At 35.9% G+C, this 18,062-nt stretch overlaps 1 protein-coding gene across 8 annotated transcripts in view; it reads right to left on the bottom strand.

Annotated features, from left to right (window-relative positions):
* The window catches only part of ST7L (suppression of tumorigenicity 7 like), a 136,893-nt gene that overhangs the window by 92,505 nt on the left and 26,326 nt on the right, over window positions 1-18,062 (bottom strand). For all 8 annotated transcript variants that reach the window (XM_070397362.1, XM_070397365.1, XM_070397368.1 and 5 more), the window contains 3 exons: window positions 17,889-18,003; window positions 10,093-10,165; window positions 8,849-8,951 (listed from right to left, as the gene is read on the bottom strand). In XM_070397362.1, the coding sequence (XP_070253463.1) occupies window positions 8,849-8,951; window positions 10,093-10,165; window positions 17,889-18,003 (291 nt within the window). The remainder of the gene's footprint in view (window positions 1-8,848; window positions 8,952-10,092; window positions 10,166-17,888; window positions 18,004-18,062) is intronic.

Genomic DNA, 18,062 nt, shown 5'->3' on the forward strand with positions numbered 1-18,062 from the left:
CCTTTCCAATTTGACTTTAAAACAAAGCAAACCTTACTTTTCAGTTTCCAATAAGGCACTAAAATTTCACCCTCAAAATATAAGGAAAATTTCTGGTTCAAGGAAAATATATTTAAAGAAGGAAATTATAGGATTATGACTTATTTTATCTTCTTCACAAACTGCTACTCAGGAATTTCTGCTAAGGGGGAGACATACAGACAAAAAGAAAAGGTATGATTATGGTACTAAAAGAACAGAGAGGAGAGAGCCATTATCTCTGCTTGGGAAAAATGAGAAAGATGCTTCTATAAAGGAGGCCACAGATAAGCAGGGTTTTAAAGAATAAGAAACCTGATGATAGAGAAGAGATGGGGTATATGTACAAAGGTAGGGAGATATGATAAGACATGACCAATCCAGGAAGTAGTGATGCTGGAGATAGGGAACAAGGCAGATGTGGCAAGGAGTAAGGCTGGAGATAGACAATGGGCCCAGACTGTGAAGGGCTTCTGTATGCAATATTTAAGGGATTGGTCCTTATCTTATAGGGGGTGATGGGGAACAAGCAGAGCTCTTTAGCAGAGTAAGATTTGCTGTTTAAGTAGATAACTTTGGCAATAACCAGAGTGGAGAGGGGTTGATGGCAGGGAGACCAGTGAGGAATCTGTTTTTTTTTGTTGTTGTTGTTAATCCTCACCCAAGGATATGTTTTCCAATGATTTTTAGAAAGAGTGGAAGGGAGGGAGGAGGAGAGAGAAACATTTTTGTGAGTAGTCAGGGAACAAATCTGCAACCCAGGTTCGTGCTCTTGACTGGGAATCAAACCTGCAACTCTTGGGTGTGCAGGCCAATGCTCTATCATTGAGCAACATTGGCCAGGGTGAAGAATCTGTTTTAAGAGTCCAAGCAAAAGACGGTAAATAGCCCTGACCAGTTTGGCTCAGTGGATAGAGCGTTGGCCTGCAGACTGAAGGGTCCAGGGTTCAATTCTGGTCAAGGGCATGTACCTTGGTTGTGGGCACATCCCCAGTAGGGAGTGTGCAGGAGGCAGCTGATCGATTTTTTCTCTCTCATTGATGTTTCTAACTCTCTATCCCTCTCCTTTCCTCTCTGTAAAAAAATCAATAAAATATATTTTTTAAAAAGACAGTAAATATCTATAATAATAAAAGCATAATACGCTAATTAGACTTGCATGAATTTCGTGCATCGGGCCTCTAGTATCTATGTATTTAGAATGCTTAGAAAATATCTGGCAATAAATAAACCAAACAGAAACTATGGTTACTTAAGAGAAGTAGAATTGGGAGGGAAAAACAGGAGAAATTTTAGTTTACAAACTTTTGATTTTTTTTGTAAAATGTGCTCATTACTTTATAATAATAATAATAATAATTTTTTAAAGAATAGGCAGTGAAGGTGCAAGATGGTGACCATGGGGGTGGAGTAGATGGCTAAATCTGAAAGACATTCCAAAGGTTACAATACAAGTTGGTAATTTGGGAAGGGCAAAAGTAAAGTTTAATGAAGAGAAAAGGATAATGAAGTATTAAATTAGAATATTTAACTAAGAAAAGACAAGTAAGATGAAGAAGAGACTTAAATTTTTAAAAATTCAGTTGCAGACACATTAAAGTATCTGAAATACCTATTAGATATCCAGTTAAAATTTTTCATAACTAGACAGAAATGCAAGTCTATAAATGGGGAAGCCAGAGTTAAAAGATACAGATTTGGAAATTATCAATAAATAAAATAGAGTTGGGGACATAATCCAAGGGCGGTACCTAGTATGTGCTACAGGACCTTACGTATTACCTCCAAATCACCTTATGGTTATATATAGAATAAATCAGAAACTGCTTGGAACAATTTTAACTAGTATTAAACTATGGACAATATAATATACTCAAATAACTACTCATGCCTCTTGCTCTTCACTAGAAATATAAAAAATTAAGGCTACCTTGGAAGCTATAAAAAACACGTAACGATGTATGGTCTGATGGTTTCTCTTATAACTCTAAAACCATGCCTTTGCTTATACTCAAATTCACTTTAATTTTGAATTGCTTTGATCTTTATAATTTATCTTTAGATTACTTTGTTTCTACTACTTTGTAAATCTTACAACAGCTTTTGACCAAAAGCAATATAATTCTGACCTGAAGTAATGATAATGCTTTATAATCTTCCTCTTAAAAGCAGGTTAAAGAAAAATCTCTCTGAAGGCATCTGAAATTAAGGTACTTTGGCCTTGATCAGTCATGCACACCAAGAACCAATTTATCTCTGCAATTAGTTTTCTCAGTGCACATTCTATGAGATTGGACAGGCAGGCCGAATGCATAAAGTCCACATGGGTGTGTATTAGGGGGGAGACTAGGGACGGTTCCCATATAGAAAGTAAACAAATTCTCTATGAATAAACTGAAAACAGAATACTACATAACAGTCTCAGGAGCAAAGGAAAGTGATCTTTTACTGAAAGGAGATGGAAGGGAGGCTAGAGAGGACATTAGCCGCAGGAAAACTCCTTTCCACATGGTCCTACAGAGCAGCATCTCAGCGGGTGAGCATTTCACTTCTCAACTCTTTCGCCTAAGGCCACAGTATGGCCTCCCTGTTTTCTAACTTTGGGTCCTAGACTTCAACACCACTTCCCCATTCCTCCTTTTACTACTGCTATGCCACTCAGAATCTCAATAAGGTGCCTGATTCCCTCTTATCTTTAAATATGCTGCTATAATATAGGTAGTTTGGCCAATGAAATGTAAGCCTGCTGCTAAAGAGCTAGTATTTTCTATGATGAATGGGACAAGTATCATCCTACAGCAGTGATGGCGAACCTATGACACGCAAACTCATTTTTTTGGTTGATTTTTCTTTGTTAAATGGCATTTAAATATATAAAATAAATATCAAAAATATAAATCTTTGTTTTACTATGGTTGCAAATATCAAAAAATTTCTATATGTGACACAGTACCAGAGTTAAGTTAGGGTTTTTCAAAATGCTGACACGCCGAGCTCAAAAGGTTTGCCATCACTGTCCTACAGGCTTCGATTTCTGATCAACCAGACACATGGAGTGTCATACTAAGAACAATTACATCAAAGAGTAGCTCACTAACATTCATGGATTTAATGTTTTCAATTTCAATCATCTGGCTATCTCTAAACATCCATGACTTATAAAGCCAACATTTTGCTAGGGCACAAATCTGAATCACAAGGCTTGTGTACACATGTGAGTAACTTACCTAATGAATAGCCCTCGCTGGCTCTCCAACATCCACATCTCAGCAAGTTCCTGACCCAGCCTCATGTTTACATTTCATGGGTGAAATTGCATGATGTGATTGTATTTTTAACTATGGAGATTCACAATGGTTTTAGACCATACTAAGCAAGAACCTCGATGGCCTACTGTAATAAAAATGCTAAAGAATACCTTCTATATTAAAAAACAAATTTTAAAAAATGTACAAAGGACCTGAATAGACATTTATCCAAAAAAGATACACAAATGGACAATAAGCACATTAAAAGATGTTCGGGGGGGGGGGGGGGGGGTGCTAAAAAAAAAAAAAAGTAAAAAATAAAAATAAAAGATGTTAAACATCATTAATCATTAAAGAAATGCAAACCAAAACCACAATGAGATACCACTTCACACCTCCTAGGATAACTATAATAAAAGGACAGACAATAACAAGTGTTGACACAAATGCACAGAAATTAGAGGCTCCCTCACACATTGCTGGTCGGAAGGTAAAACAGCACAACCACTTTGGAAAACAGTTTGGCCGTCTCTCAAAAAGTTAAACATATAATTACCATATGATCTGTCAATTCCGCTCCTAGGTATATATACGAGAGAAGTGAAACCATATGTTCGTGTAAAAACTTGCACCTGAATATTCATAGCAGCATTATTCATAATAGCCAAATAGTGGAACCAACCTAATTGTCCATCAATTGATAAATGGAAAAATAAAATGTGGTATATTCATACAATGGAATATTATTCAGACATAAAAAGAAATGAAGTATTGATACATGGCACGCTTTGTTGTGCTAAGTGGAAGTCAGACATGGAAGGCCACATATTGTATGATTCCAAATCCATAGAGACAGAAAGTAGATTAGTGGTTGCCAATGATTGGAGGAGGGAGGAATGGGGAGTAACTGATAATAGGTTCAGGGTTTCTTTTTGGGGTAGTGAAAATGATCTAGAATTAGATAGTGGCGATAATCATACAACCTTGTGAAGATAGTAAAAACCACTGAAATATGTCCTTTAAATAGGTGAGTTTTGTCATATGTGAATTATCTCAATTAAAAGAACACTTTTTATAAAAGTCCTTGATGGTGGGATAATACAGAATATGAGAAATCAGAATGACTGAAATAGAATGCTGTGAAATCATTGAAAGATATGAAAGATTTTCTATTGTAAAATAAAAAATCTGACCATTTCTATAGTTGCTTAAAGATAAACAATCCTTTTTTTGTTTGGTGACTAAAAAAGAAAATGTTTGCTGAACCAAAGCCATAGTTAGGTAATGAAGAACAAGTCAAAAACCATGAAAACATACTGTTCTAATTTTTAACTATTACTATTATAGTTACTGTACACTGAAATTCATTCAGATTAAAAAAATCTGTACAGGCAATCAATATTAATGAAATATCTAAAGCAAATTCATAGCCTGAAGAGATTTATGTGATCTTTCTCTATTGCACATCTAATAGTTTCCAGCTTTAACAAATTGCATAGCTCTAGACCTACAGCCTTTCTGTTGTAGTTATGTGGAAAGTTGCCAAAAAATGTTTCCTGCTAAAATAGCTTTATCCTTTGTCATTTTACTGGTAAGATTCATATAACATTTGACAAATTTGCATAATAAATTTGTAAGATTAAAAGATTTAATATATATATTTAAATGTCACTGTTTGTTAAGTTAAATAAATTATGACCCACAGTTGAAGTTTGAAGATAAAACCCATAAAGCCTTTATGTTTGCTTGGCTGTAGCTGGGAGTTAGGAATAGACACCATAAGGGGGTTTGGGGGTGGGGAGAGAACCTTTACATACTTCATCACTTGTAAAATCCTAACAAACACAGACAGCCACAAATTCCAGAGCTCTCCCAGTTCATATAACACTAGTGTTATTTAAGTGGGATATTATCCTGTTTGATAACAGCCTGCTTAAAATGTCTATCCACAAACAATGATGTAAGGTGATACTTAGCTGGATATTTTAATAGAGGTGAATTGTCAACTGGCTGTGACATAGAGTTGGGGGGGAAATAGGTAAATTTCTACCTATAAATAAAAATGATTTTAAATTACATACACATTATATATTTTTATATATGTGTACATATATATTTAAAAGTTTTATTGAGGTATATTTCACATATAACAAGATCACCATGTAAGTATAGCATATATAGTTCAATGATTTTTAGTAATTTATATAGTTGTGTAACTATCACCACAAAAAGTTCCCTTGTTCCTGTTTGCAATCAATCCCCACTCCCACCGCCAGTCCCAGGGAACCACTGATCTGCTTTTGTTTCTACATTTTCACCTGTTCTAGAAATTGCATATAATAGAATCATACAATATGTTGTGTCTGATTTCCTTTATTTGAGGTTTATCTATTTTTGTATGTATTTATATTTTGTTCCTTTTCAATGCTAAGAAGTATCCCATTTTATGGATATATCACAATTCATTTATTTATTCACCTGTGTGGATTATTTCAAATTTTTGGATCTTGTGAACAATACTGCTATGAACAATTGCATACAAGTCTTTGTATAAAAATATGTGTTCATTGCTCTTGTGTAGATACCTAGGAATGGAATTGATAAGTCATACAGTAAGTACATATGTTTAGCTGCAAAACTGTTTTCCAAAGTAGTCATACTATTTTACATGTACAGCAGAAATGTATGAAGTTTCTCCACATTCCTGCCAACAGCTAGTATTGCCAGTCTTTGATAATATGGGCATTCTAGTGGGTATCAAGTATATCATACTGTGGTTTTAATTTGTATTTCTCAATGGCCAATAATGCCGAGTGTCTTTTAATGTGCCTATTAGCTATTCATGTGTTTTCTTCAGTAAAATGACTATTTATATCATTTGCCAAAAATATTTTTTAAAATATATTTTTATTGATTTTCAGAGAAGAAGGGAAAGAGGGAGAGAGAGAAACATCAGTGATGAGAGAGAATCATTGATCGGCTGCCTCCGCATGCCCCCTACTGGGGATTAAGCCTGCAACCCAGGCATGTGCCCTTGATCAGAATCAAACCCAGGACCCTTCAGTCCACAGGCCAATGCTCTATGCACTGAGCCAAACTGGCTAAGGCCCAGAAAGATTTTTTAATACTGCTTGTATCAGCCAGGGAAATGCTCCAAAACACAATTGAGATCTGTTGCACTGGGGAACTTATTTTCTACCCCCATTATTGACTCCTGGCTTCCATCAGCCAAGCTTACCTTGGCATGGTTTGGATTCAAAGACCTAATTAATTCTGTGCTGGTAGCAAAGAGTTCATATTGAGAAGATTTTTAAAAATACTTTTTTATTGATTTCAGAGAGGAAGGGAGAGGCAGAGAGAAACATCAATGATGAGAGAGAATCACTGATTGGCTGTCTCCTGCATGCCTCACATTGGGGATTGAGCCCGCAACCTGGACCCGGTCGGGGAATCGAACCACTGTGACCTCCTGGTTCATAGGTCAACATTCAACCACTGAGCCACGCCAGCTGGGCTTGAGATGATTTTTAATACCCAGCAGATTATCTTTCTTTATGCTGTATCTCTTATATTGCATGTTACTTTTGGTATCAGCTTTATTCTTTGCCCAGTATACTGGTATGATAGTTCTGCTGATGTTTTATTGTTTATTGGTGAACATAACTTCATTAAGAGTTTTTGGAAAACTTGTCAAACTCAAATGAATAAGTCTTCTTCATAACCCATTTGGAATTATTCTTAATAAAGTGCTAAAATATGTAAAAAATATTTTGAACTAAATTATGCGCAAATATACATAGTAAGCAGTTAAACTGTGCTTTGAAAGAGGATTACAGACTTAAATAAAATATATTAGTAAGAACAAATGCTGAATATTAATGAATTAAATACCTGTGTAAGAAGATACAGGAAATAAAAAATAATAAAATAGGGTCAAAGAAAGTTGAAGGAGGTCATAAAGAGTAGAAATGAATGAACCAGAAACAAATAGTAGAGAGAAACAACAAAGCCAGAGCTCAGTTCTTTGCTCCTAATAAAATGGATAGATCCCTGGAGAATCTGGTTGAGGAAAAAAATAGGTAACTAGTGTTAAGAGTAAAAGTGTATATTATAACTAATCCCACAAATATTAACAAGGTAATAAAAGGATTTTATGAAAATTCATGCCAATGAATTTAAAACTTTTGATGAGGTAAATTTCTAGAAAAATACAACTCACCAAAACCAACACAAAAAAGAAATAAGAAATTTAAATAGTTATAGAATGGTTGAAGAAACTGAATTTGTAATTAAACTATTAAACTAAATAAATAAAATTTATAATAAAAATCCTTCTCAATCAGATGGTTTTATCAGCTAATTCTACCAGTTGTTTAAGGCAGAAATAATTTTAATTTTACACGAATTATTCCACAGAATAAAAAGAAGAGGGACCATTCCTTGTTTTATACAGCCAACAACAACAAAAAGTATAAACCAAAAATATAAGAAAAGAAGGAAATAAACACAATTAAAGTCAGAATAATGGGTAACTTTAGGTAAGAGCGAAGAAGTAATTTGGAAGGGCAGTAAGGTAGGCTTCTGGAGCCTGGCAGTGTTGTTTCTTAACGTAAGAGGTAGTTTCCACTAATTTGCTTTATAATAAATCATTAAGATGCACATTTCTGTGCATAAACTTTGCTGTATGTGTATTATAATTCATAATAAAAATTTTATTTAAATGTATGGAACCAGTGTCACTTAGTAAGAGAATAATATAAATATTTGTTGACTCTCATTCTCAGATTTCAGTAGTTTTCTTGACTCTATCTTTACTCACTCTAACAGATTTACAACTTTCATTTCTTGGAGATAATTTTTTAGAGATTAATCTCTTCAATGTTTATTAGCCTCCAAATTCTATCAACATACATTATACTGAAATAAGTCATTATAATTCACATTTTCTCATAAATACATCTATTGAATATTCTATACTGCCTAACAAGGGACATTGTTTTTAAAACCCAAAATTTAATTATGGGTGATAACACACAGAGATTAACCAATAATCTGTATGTCTGCAAGGTGCATATTATAAAGACAAATGAGATGGGACCAAATAAACATCAACTCAGCAGTTTTTCTGGGGACTTGTACAATCTATTTCCTATCATTGATCACTTTAATCTATCTGTTTTCAGTCTTTGTCTGTTCAGCCATAGTTCAAAACCCAGGCATCTGTTTAGATGTAAAAAGCTCTCACAGTAATAGGAAATTTGATTTAATGATCTAAAAAATGAATGATCTTTAAGACCAAGCCATTTTACTTCTTTAAAACTATACTAGAAGGAACAGCTAAGTGAATTTCAAATTCTATTTTGACAGCAATTACAAAGCCTATAGTGAACTACTGTTCCTACTCGCCTTTCTAAACAACTTTTAACATCTCCTTTAAGGTGAATAATAAGCATCAAAATATAGTGGACTAAAACAATTCCAACTCAAATTATGGAGATGAAAAACCAAAACTTTGGTCTGTACACTGTCCTGAGTTTGATAAACTTAAATAAAAGTAATATTTTTATCATAAAGTTTCTCACTTTTGGAACATGAGGATTAAATTCCACAGCTCTATGAATTGCTTCCACAGCATTAATTTCCGCTGTGCTTAAACCTCGTCTGGAGGCTGTTTCTGGAGAGAATCTGTAAGAAAACCACAAAATTAAGAAATGAATAATAAAAAAAATATGGATTTAGATCATAATCTAATCAGAGTTTCTGGTGATGATCAAAGACAAAACCAAATAACTACTAAACATCAAATTAAAGCCTTGGTCTAACATATAATAAAGACAGCATAAGAAATGGAAACCTTCAAATTTAGGTAACGAAAGACTTCAGAAGAAGATCATTTAAGGCACACTTTGGGAAAGAGAATAAAATATGAAAGGCTACATGGGGATATCCAGAGAATCTCCCAAAACAGAAGTACATTCTTATCAAATTTTCACGAAAAGGAAACAGACTGTGAATACTCCATTTTAATTCATGTAAATAGTAATCTAAAGTAACCAACCTTTTGGTTGGTTTCTGAATATCTTATTTGTGGAATAAAGTGAAATTCGTTAAAGGCAGCCACAAATGCAAGGAATACAGAACAATTCAGAATTATAATATCAGAACAGATAGTAAGAAATTGTTTCCCCTATCACACATCTTATCATTATCATCATAGCTACTGTGTACTATACTAGTATGTACTTTCTGTCTAGCATTGTTTTAGTCATTTAGCACATGTAATCCTCACAAAACCACCCTACAGTACTATTATTCTTTTTTTTTTTTAATATATTTTATTGATTTTTCACAGAGAGGAAGGGAGAGAGACAGAGAGCCAGAAACATCGATGAGAAAGAAACATCGACCAGCTGCCTCCTGCACATCTCCTACTGGGGATGTGCCCGCAACCCAGGTACATGCCCTTGACCGGAATCGAACCCGGGACCCCTCAGTCCGCAGGCCGACGCTCCATCCACTGAGCCAAACCAGTCCCGGCTTATTCTTATTTTACAGATGAGGAAGAGACTCAAACTGATTAACTTGCCCAAAGATCCACACCTGGCATATGGTAGACTTGAATATGAGCCCAGGTTTACTTCAGCTCTAAAAAAGGTTTACTTTGCTCTTTCCACTACACATAGTCAGAAATCTGAGTCTCCTAAGATCAAGGTTATTCAGAAGGAAGTAGAGAGGAAAGTGAGCATTGCTCGAAGTCAGTGGATGGCAAACGTAATACTGAGTTCAGCAGTCTTCCTAAATTATTGCAGTTCCCATAACTACTTACTTATCTGAAACAGTCCTTGTCTTCAACAGTGCTGCTGTATAACAGATTGCTGCTGACTTTGGAAGGCTTATATCTGTAATAATAATTTTCAGTTTAGGTAAGAATTACCAAAAATATCTCAAGACAATTTTTAATAAAAATAATTCATACGACAAATTCAACAGTTATAATATACTAGTAGTACTAGAAGCATGTGGACATGTAATTGGAAGACCTGAGTTCGAATCTTGATTCTACTATTTACTAGCTATGCATCCTTGAACTAGCAATTTTTTTTTAGTGTTGCTGTCACACTTTAATTCAGAAGTCAGTATAAAAGTTTAATACATGTAGTGAATTGCAGTGAGACAGGAGTAGGTTTTGTTTTTCTATAAGCAACTTCTTTAACCTCAGTTTTCTCTTCTCAAAATAGAAAAATGGTACTTTTCTGGAAGAAATCAAATTAACTTATGTCTGTGAAAGCCCTCAGCATAATGGCAAAAAGTACTCAACAAATGTTTATAATAATCTGTTTTCAAAATATACTATTCAGGGGGAAAGGCATAGTATAGCTGAAACTACTATGTAAAAACTCTACCTATTCAGAGAGAAAAACTAAGATTCAAAAAACAATAGAAATATTTAAATCCAGGTAATACAACCATGGGTGATTTTAATTTTTTCTTTTCCCCATGATTTTACATTTTCTACATTTTCTTAAATGATAATTTGCTATAAAATAAAAGATTAATTTGGAACTATAATAAAATTAATTATATAAATATTCCCTAAAGAATGCACAAAATAGAAAATCAATTGTGATACACTTCATAAACAAAACAAAGGATAAAAATTCATTTGATAAACAATAAAATAAAATAAAACAAAAATTCATTTGATGACATCAACAGATGTAGAAAAAGCATTGAAAAGATTCAACATCTATTTATGATAAAAACTCTCAGCAAAGTGGGGATAAAGGGAACACACCTCCAAATATTAAGGCTATATATGAAAACTACAGCTAACATCATAATAACAAAGCGTTGGAAGCTTTTTCTTCCTCTAAGATTGAGAATAAGACAAAGATGTCCACTTTCACTGCACGTATCTATAATAATAAAAGCATAATATGCTAATTAGACCGGACAGCCGAATGACCTTTCAGACATCCTTCTGGACGACCTTCTGGACGAAGCCGGGGCTGCGAGGGCCGAGGCAAGCCGCCGTGGCTGCGAGGGCTGAGCCCCTTGCACGAATTTCGTGCATCAGGCCTCTAGTTCAACATAATTCAACATAATATTGGAAGTTCTAGTCACAGCAATCAGACAGAAAGAGAAATAAAAAGAAAATTGGAAAGGAAAATGTAAAAATGTCACTATTTGCAAATGACATAATACCCTAAAGATTCCACCAAAACTACATTAAAACTAATAAATGAAGTCAGTAAAAACTGAGAATGCAAAATTAATATTCAGAAATCTATTGCATTTTTACACACTAGTAACAAACTATCAGAAAGAGAAATTAAGAACACAACCCTAATTATAATTGCATCAAAAAGAATAAAATACTGCCTGGCCAGTATGGCTCAGTGGTTGAGCATTGACCCATGAACCAGGAGGTCATGATTCGATTCCCGGTCAGAGCACATGCCTGGGTTGTAGGCTTGATCCCCAGTGGGGGCATGTAGAAGGCAGCCGATCGATGATGTTTCTCTCTCATCGATGTTTTTAACTTTCTATTCCTTTCCCTTTCTCTTTCTCTAAAAATCAATAAAAACACATTTTTAAAAAAACAGAATAAAATACATAGTAATAAATTTAACCAAAGAGATAAAAGATCTCTGCTATTAAAACTATAAGACATTGATGAAAGAAATTGAAGAAGACACAAATAAATGGAAGGATATACCATGCTCATGGATTGGAAGAATTAATATTGTCAAAATCCATATCACCCAAAGCAATCTATGGATTTGATGCAATCCCTATCAAAATACCAATGGCATTTTTCATAGAACTAGAACAAATAATCCTAAAATTTATGTGGAACCATACAAAAAACACATAGCCAAAGCAATCTTGAGGAAAAAAAAAAAAAAGTTGGAGGTATTATGCTAACTAAATTCAAATTATATTACAAAGCTATAATAATCAAAACAGTATGGTCTTGGGTGGCACAAAACAGATCAATGGAGCAGAATAGAGAGCCCAGAAGTAAACCCAAGCTTATATGGTCAAATTAATCTATGACAAAGGAGGCAAGAATATACAATGGGGTAAAGACAATAGTATTGGAAAAACTAGGTAGATACATGCAATAAAATGAAACCAGACTACTTTCATATACCATATACAAAAATAAACTCAAAATTGATTAAAGACCTAAAACCATAAAACTCCTAGAAGGAAACATAGCCAATAAACTCTTTGACAATGGACTTACTAATATTTTTTTAAATATATCTCCGAGGGCAAAGATAATAAAAGCAAAAGTAGACAAATGAGACTACATCAAACTAAAAAGCTTTTGTACCACAAAGGAAACCATCTACAAAACAAAAAAGCAAACTAGTGACTGAGAGATCTTTAAAAAAGATATCTCTGATAAAGGGTTAATATCCAAAATATATAAAGAACTCACACAACTCAACATCAAAAAACAATTCGATTAAAAAATGGGCAGGGGGTCTAAGTAGACATTTCTCCAAAGAAGACATACAGATGGCCAACAAACACATGAAAAGATGCTCAACATCACTAATAATCAGCAAAATGCAAATCAAACCACAATGATATATCACTTCACATCCGTCAGAATGGCTATTATCAAAAAGACAACAAAGAATACATGTTGGAGAGAAGGTGGAAAAAAAGAAGCCGAGGGACTGTAAACTGGTATAGCCACTATGGAAAACAGTATGGATGTTCCTCAAAAAATTAAAAATAGAACTACCATATGACCCAGCAATCCAACTTCTGGGTATTTATTCAAAGAAGTCCAAAACACTAATTCAAAAAGATATGCACCCCTATGTTCACTGCAGCATTATTTATAAGAGCCAAGATATGGAAGCAACCTAAGTGTCCACTAATAGACAAATGGATAAAGATGTCATACATAGTATCTACACTAATAAAAGAGAAATATGCAAATTGGTATCACTCTGCTACGCCCACCAGCCAATCAGGATGAGTATGCAAATTAACCCACCAAAGACAGCAATTAATTTGCATATACAGGCGCTGAGCGAAGACTGAAGATGACTGAAGATGGCAGTGGCCATGGAGCTGGAGCGAGCAGGGGGCTTGGGTTGCTCCCGGCGACGGAGGAAGCCACGCTTCCAGCCCGCCCTGGACTCTGCTCAAGGAGTGGCCCCCAGCGACCCAGGCTTCCAGTCAGTCCTGGCCTCCGCTCAAAGAGCTGGGAGCAGCCAGAGCAGAGAAGCCAAGCCTCGCTGCTGCGGCTGGACCAAAGGCCTGGGTCCTGGGTGCTGGAGGAAAACCAGTGCCGGCAGCCAGGGAAAGGATCTTTGTGCAACAGGCCACTAGTATACAATAAAATATTATTTGGCCATAAAAAAAGAAAGAAATTTTGCCATTTGCTACAACATGGATGGACCTAGAGTATTATCCTAAGTGAAATAAGGCATAGTGAGAAAGACAAATACTATACGATTTCACTTATATGTGAAATCTAAAAAACAAAATAAATGAACCAACAAAAACACAGAAATAACCAGATAGATACAGAGAACAAACTAATGGTTGCCAGATGGGAGGGGGTTGGAGGGAAATGAGAGGAAAAGGTGAAGGGGATTAACAAGTATCAACTGCCAGTTATAAAATTAGTCTTGGAGATGTAAAGTACAGCATAGGAAATATCTATATATATATAAAAGCCAAGCGACCGGAACGACAGAATGACAAGTCGCTATGACGTGCACTGTGACGGCCAACTGGCTCAATGGGCCCCAATCAGCAACCCTGCAACCACCTGCAGCCCCTCCCCCTAGCCGGCCCTGCCCCCGATCCCCCCACCCCAATCGGGGGCAGGGCAAGCCGACCTACCTCCTGCATCCCCTCACCCCCAGTGGCCCCCACCCATGCATGAATTCGTACACCGAGCCTCTAGTAGTCAATAATATTATAATAATTATATATGAAGTCAGATGGGTACTAGGCTTATCTGCTGATTGCCTCATAGGTATATAAATGCCTAATCAATATGTTATGTACCTGAACCTAGTTTAATATTGTATGTCAACTAAAATAAAAAATAATGCCTAAAATAATATTATTAGGAGAGTAAGGCCACAGAATTCCTTTCAAGTTTTCGATTTTATAGATGTTCCGGCAAATGAAGAACTAAAGAACTAAATTGCTTTTAACTTCACAAGTCTAGAATGGTAAAAACTGGGGACTCATAAAAATAACTGAAAACACAGAAGCATATCTAAGTTATGAGTTTTATTTTAGATTTAATGAATCAGGTCCTATCTGCTGTTTTATATTTGGTTCCTAAGCTTGTTCATCATAAGCATCATAAGCAGGCCATGCATCTGATCAGTTACATATGGAAAGAATTTCTCATAAATTTCTCCATGAGCCCACAGTATTCTGAAGCACTTCGTAAGAATTCCAGATGTTTAAAAGAAATAAACTTCTCTTTCCAAGTGTAACACATTTCAAACCTGCCAAGTCATAAGGATTCCCAAGCTAATGGGTAGGAACTTACAAATGGACAAGTGTGAATAAAACTAGTATGTCCTCTTATAGTGAAAGATATGATCAGAAGCATTATGCTAGTTAGGATATATGCAGCTTGGGTTTAAAAGCTGATGACTCACTCAGAATGAGGAGAAAGGCTATGCCTTGTAAAATTCTCCCAACTCCATTTGTGTTAAATTTGCACTGTTAATAGTATAACTAAAGGCCTGAAATTCATGCATGGATAGGGTCCTTTGGCCTGGCTGGCGATCAGGGCCGATCTGTAGGGTGAGGGCGATTGGGGGGCCCCTGCTGGCACTTGCCTTGGCTGGCCTGGCGCCACCCACTAGCCGGCCCCGCCCCCCCACCGCCGCCACTGCCAGTCACCTCCCTCTGCAGGGCTACAGGCAGGGTGATGGGGGAGGGGACCCCCTCTGGCACATGTCTTGGCTGGCCTGGGGCCTGAGGGCAGCTCCTGCGTTGAGTGTCTGCCCCCTGGTGGTCAGTGCAGGTCATAGCGACCAGTCGTTCCACCATTTGGTCGATTTGCATATTAGGCTTTTATTATATAGGATAATAAAAATAGGCATTATATTGACTTCTTTTTTTTTTTTTAATATATTTTATTGATTTTTTACAGAGAGGAAGGGAGAGAGATAGAGAGTTAGAAACATCAATCAGCTGCCTCCTGCACATCTCCCACTGGGGATGTGCCCGCAACCCAGGTACATGCCCTTGACCAGAATCGAACCTGGGACCCTTCAGTCCGCAGGCCGACGCTCTATCCACTGAGCCAAACCGGTTCCGGCTTGACTTCTTACTATTAGAAGACTAGTACAAAGAAATGGAATACCTGGACTTAAGTTCAGGCTTGCCACTTCCTGGCTGGGAGACCTTAGACAATTACTTAACCTTCTTCAACTTCAGTTTTCTTTTTACTAACTGGAGATAGTAAAAATTCTTGTTCTACCACATCACAAGATTATTATAAATATCAAATAAGATAAATTATGCTTTGTAACTAAAAAGCATTGTAAAATGTTATTCTGAATTACTCCTATACATACATATTGCTAAGCAACTTCTGTTAGCCTTCCCTGACACTGCCAAACAAATGAGGTACCATCCTTTGTGCACAGCACCTCATACTTTTCCAATTATCTCAGCTAACACATCATGTTTCAATATAACTTCTATTCATTTGTCTGTCTGTTCCACTAAACTGTAAATCGTACGAGAGCTAAGTCCATGTCCTTTTGTTCACTACTGTATGCCAAGTGCCTCACTCCTAGTAGGTACTCAGCAAACAAATATTGACAGAAGAAAAGTTCCTCCTTACAGGCCTTTGCTTCCAAAATTCCTGATAAGGAAGATTCTTTTTTAAAAACTATTTATCAAATTTATTGGAGTGACATTGATTAATAAAATTATATAGGTTTAAAGTGTACAATTCTATAACACATCACCAGTATATTGTACTATGTGTTTACCACCCAAAGTCAAATCTCCTTCCATCACTATATATTTGACATCCTTTTTCCTTGGCTACCTCCCCCAACTCCTTTTTCCCTCTGGTAACCACCACACTACTGTCTGCATCTATGATTTTTTTGTGTGTGTGTTTTTTGTCTTGTTTGTTCATTTGATGCTTTTAATTTTATATCCCACATGAGTGAAATCATATGGTTCTTAAGTTTTTCTGTCTGACTTATTTTACTTAGCATGATATTCCCAAAATCTTTGAAAGACTCTTTTTAAAAAATTTTGTATTAGTTTCAGGTGTATAGCATAATGGTTAGACAATCATATACTTTACAAAGTATTCCCCCAATATTTCCAGTACCCTTTTGGCACCATGCATAGTTATTACAATTGAAATGACATTTCCTATGCTATACTTTGCATCCCCATGACTATTTTGTGAAGTAGTGCCAATTCGTACTTCTTAATCCCTTCACCTTTTTCATTCAGCAACCATCGATCTATTTTCTGCATCTATGAGTCTGTTTCAATTTTGTTTGTTCATTTATTTTGTTCTTTAGATTCCATATATAAGTGAAATCATAATGTATTTGTCTTTACTAATTGACTTCTCTAAACATAACATTCTAGGTCCATCTGTACTGTCGCAAATCGTAAGATTTCATTCTTTTTTATAGTCGAGTAATCGTCTATTGTATATATGTACCACAGCTTTTTTTATCCACTCATCTATTAAACGGCACTTGAGTTGCTTCCAAATCTTGGCTATTGTAAATAACACAGCAATGACCACAGGGATGTATATATTTTTTCAAATTAGTGTAATCGCTGGGTCATAAGGCAGTTCCATTTTTAAAAAATATATATTTTATTGATTTAGAGAGAGAGAAAAGGAGAGGGATAGAGAGATAGAAACACTGATAAGAGAGAAACATCATCGATCACCTGCCTCCTGTAGGCCCCCTGCAGGGGATGAAGCCTGCAACCTGGGCATGTGCCCTGACCAAGAATGGAACCCGTGGTCTCTCGGTTCCTGGCTCCACACTCAACCACTGAGCTACACCAGCCGGGCAAGGCAGTTCCATTTTTAATTTTTTGAATAGTCTCCATACTGTTTTCCATAGTGGCTGCACCAATCTGCATTCCCACCAACAGTGCATAAGGGTTCCCTTTTCTCCACATCTTTTTTTAAAAATATATTTCTTTATTGATTTCAGAGAGGAAGGAAGAGGGAGAGACAGAAACATCAATGATGAGAGAGAATCATTGATTGGCTGCCTCCTGCACAACCCCCACTGGGGATCGAGCCCACAACCCAGGCAAGTGCCCTTGGCTGGAATTGAACCCGGGACCCTTCAGTCCAAAGGCCGATACTCTATCCACTGAGCCAAACCGGCTAGGGCATCCCCATCTTCACTGACAGGTGTGAGATGGTTCTTAGTGGTTTTAATTTGAATCACTTAGAAGATTCTTAATAGCAACTTGCACCCATGGATTCTAAATATTGACTGGTAAGAATGATAAAAGAAAATCACAGAAACACTAGAATAGGATTGTACTTATGATTACATAATTTTAAAAAATTCTTTAACCATGTGATCAACTAAAACAAATATCACTCACCATCATATTTTGCTAGGACTGCCTGAACATCTGCATAGGCCTGTAATTCTAAAAGTGATTCTAGGAGATTTTCATGGATGTTCCACATGGTAAGAGGAGGAAATTCTTTCATCAACTGTATTGTAAAAGGAAAAAAATATTAAAATTACAGCAAAGGAACTCAATGGAGTTGAA

Source organism: Myotis yumanensis, unplaced genomic scaffold (genome assembly GCF_028538775.1).
Source record: "Myotis yumanensis isolate MYYU_CA2020_CCGP unplaced genomic scaffold, mMyoYum1.0.hap1 SCAF_17, whole genome shotgun sequence".
NCBI lineage: Eukaryota > Metazoa > Chordata > Mammalia > Chiroptera > Vespertilionidae > Myotis > Myotis yumanensis.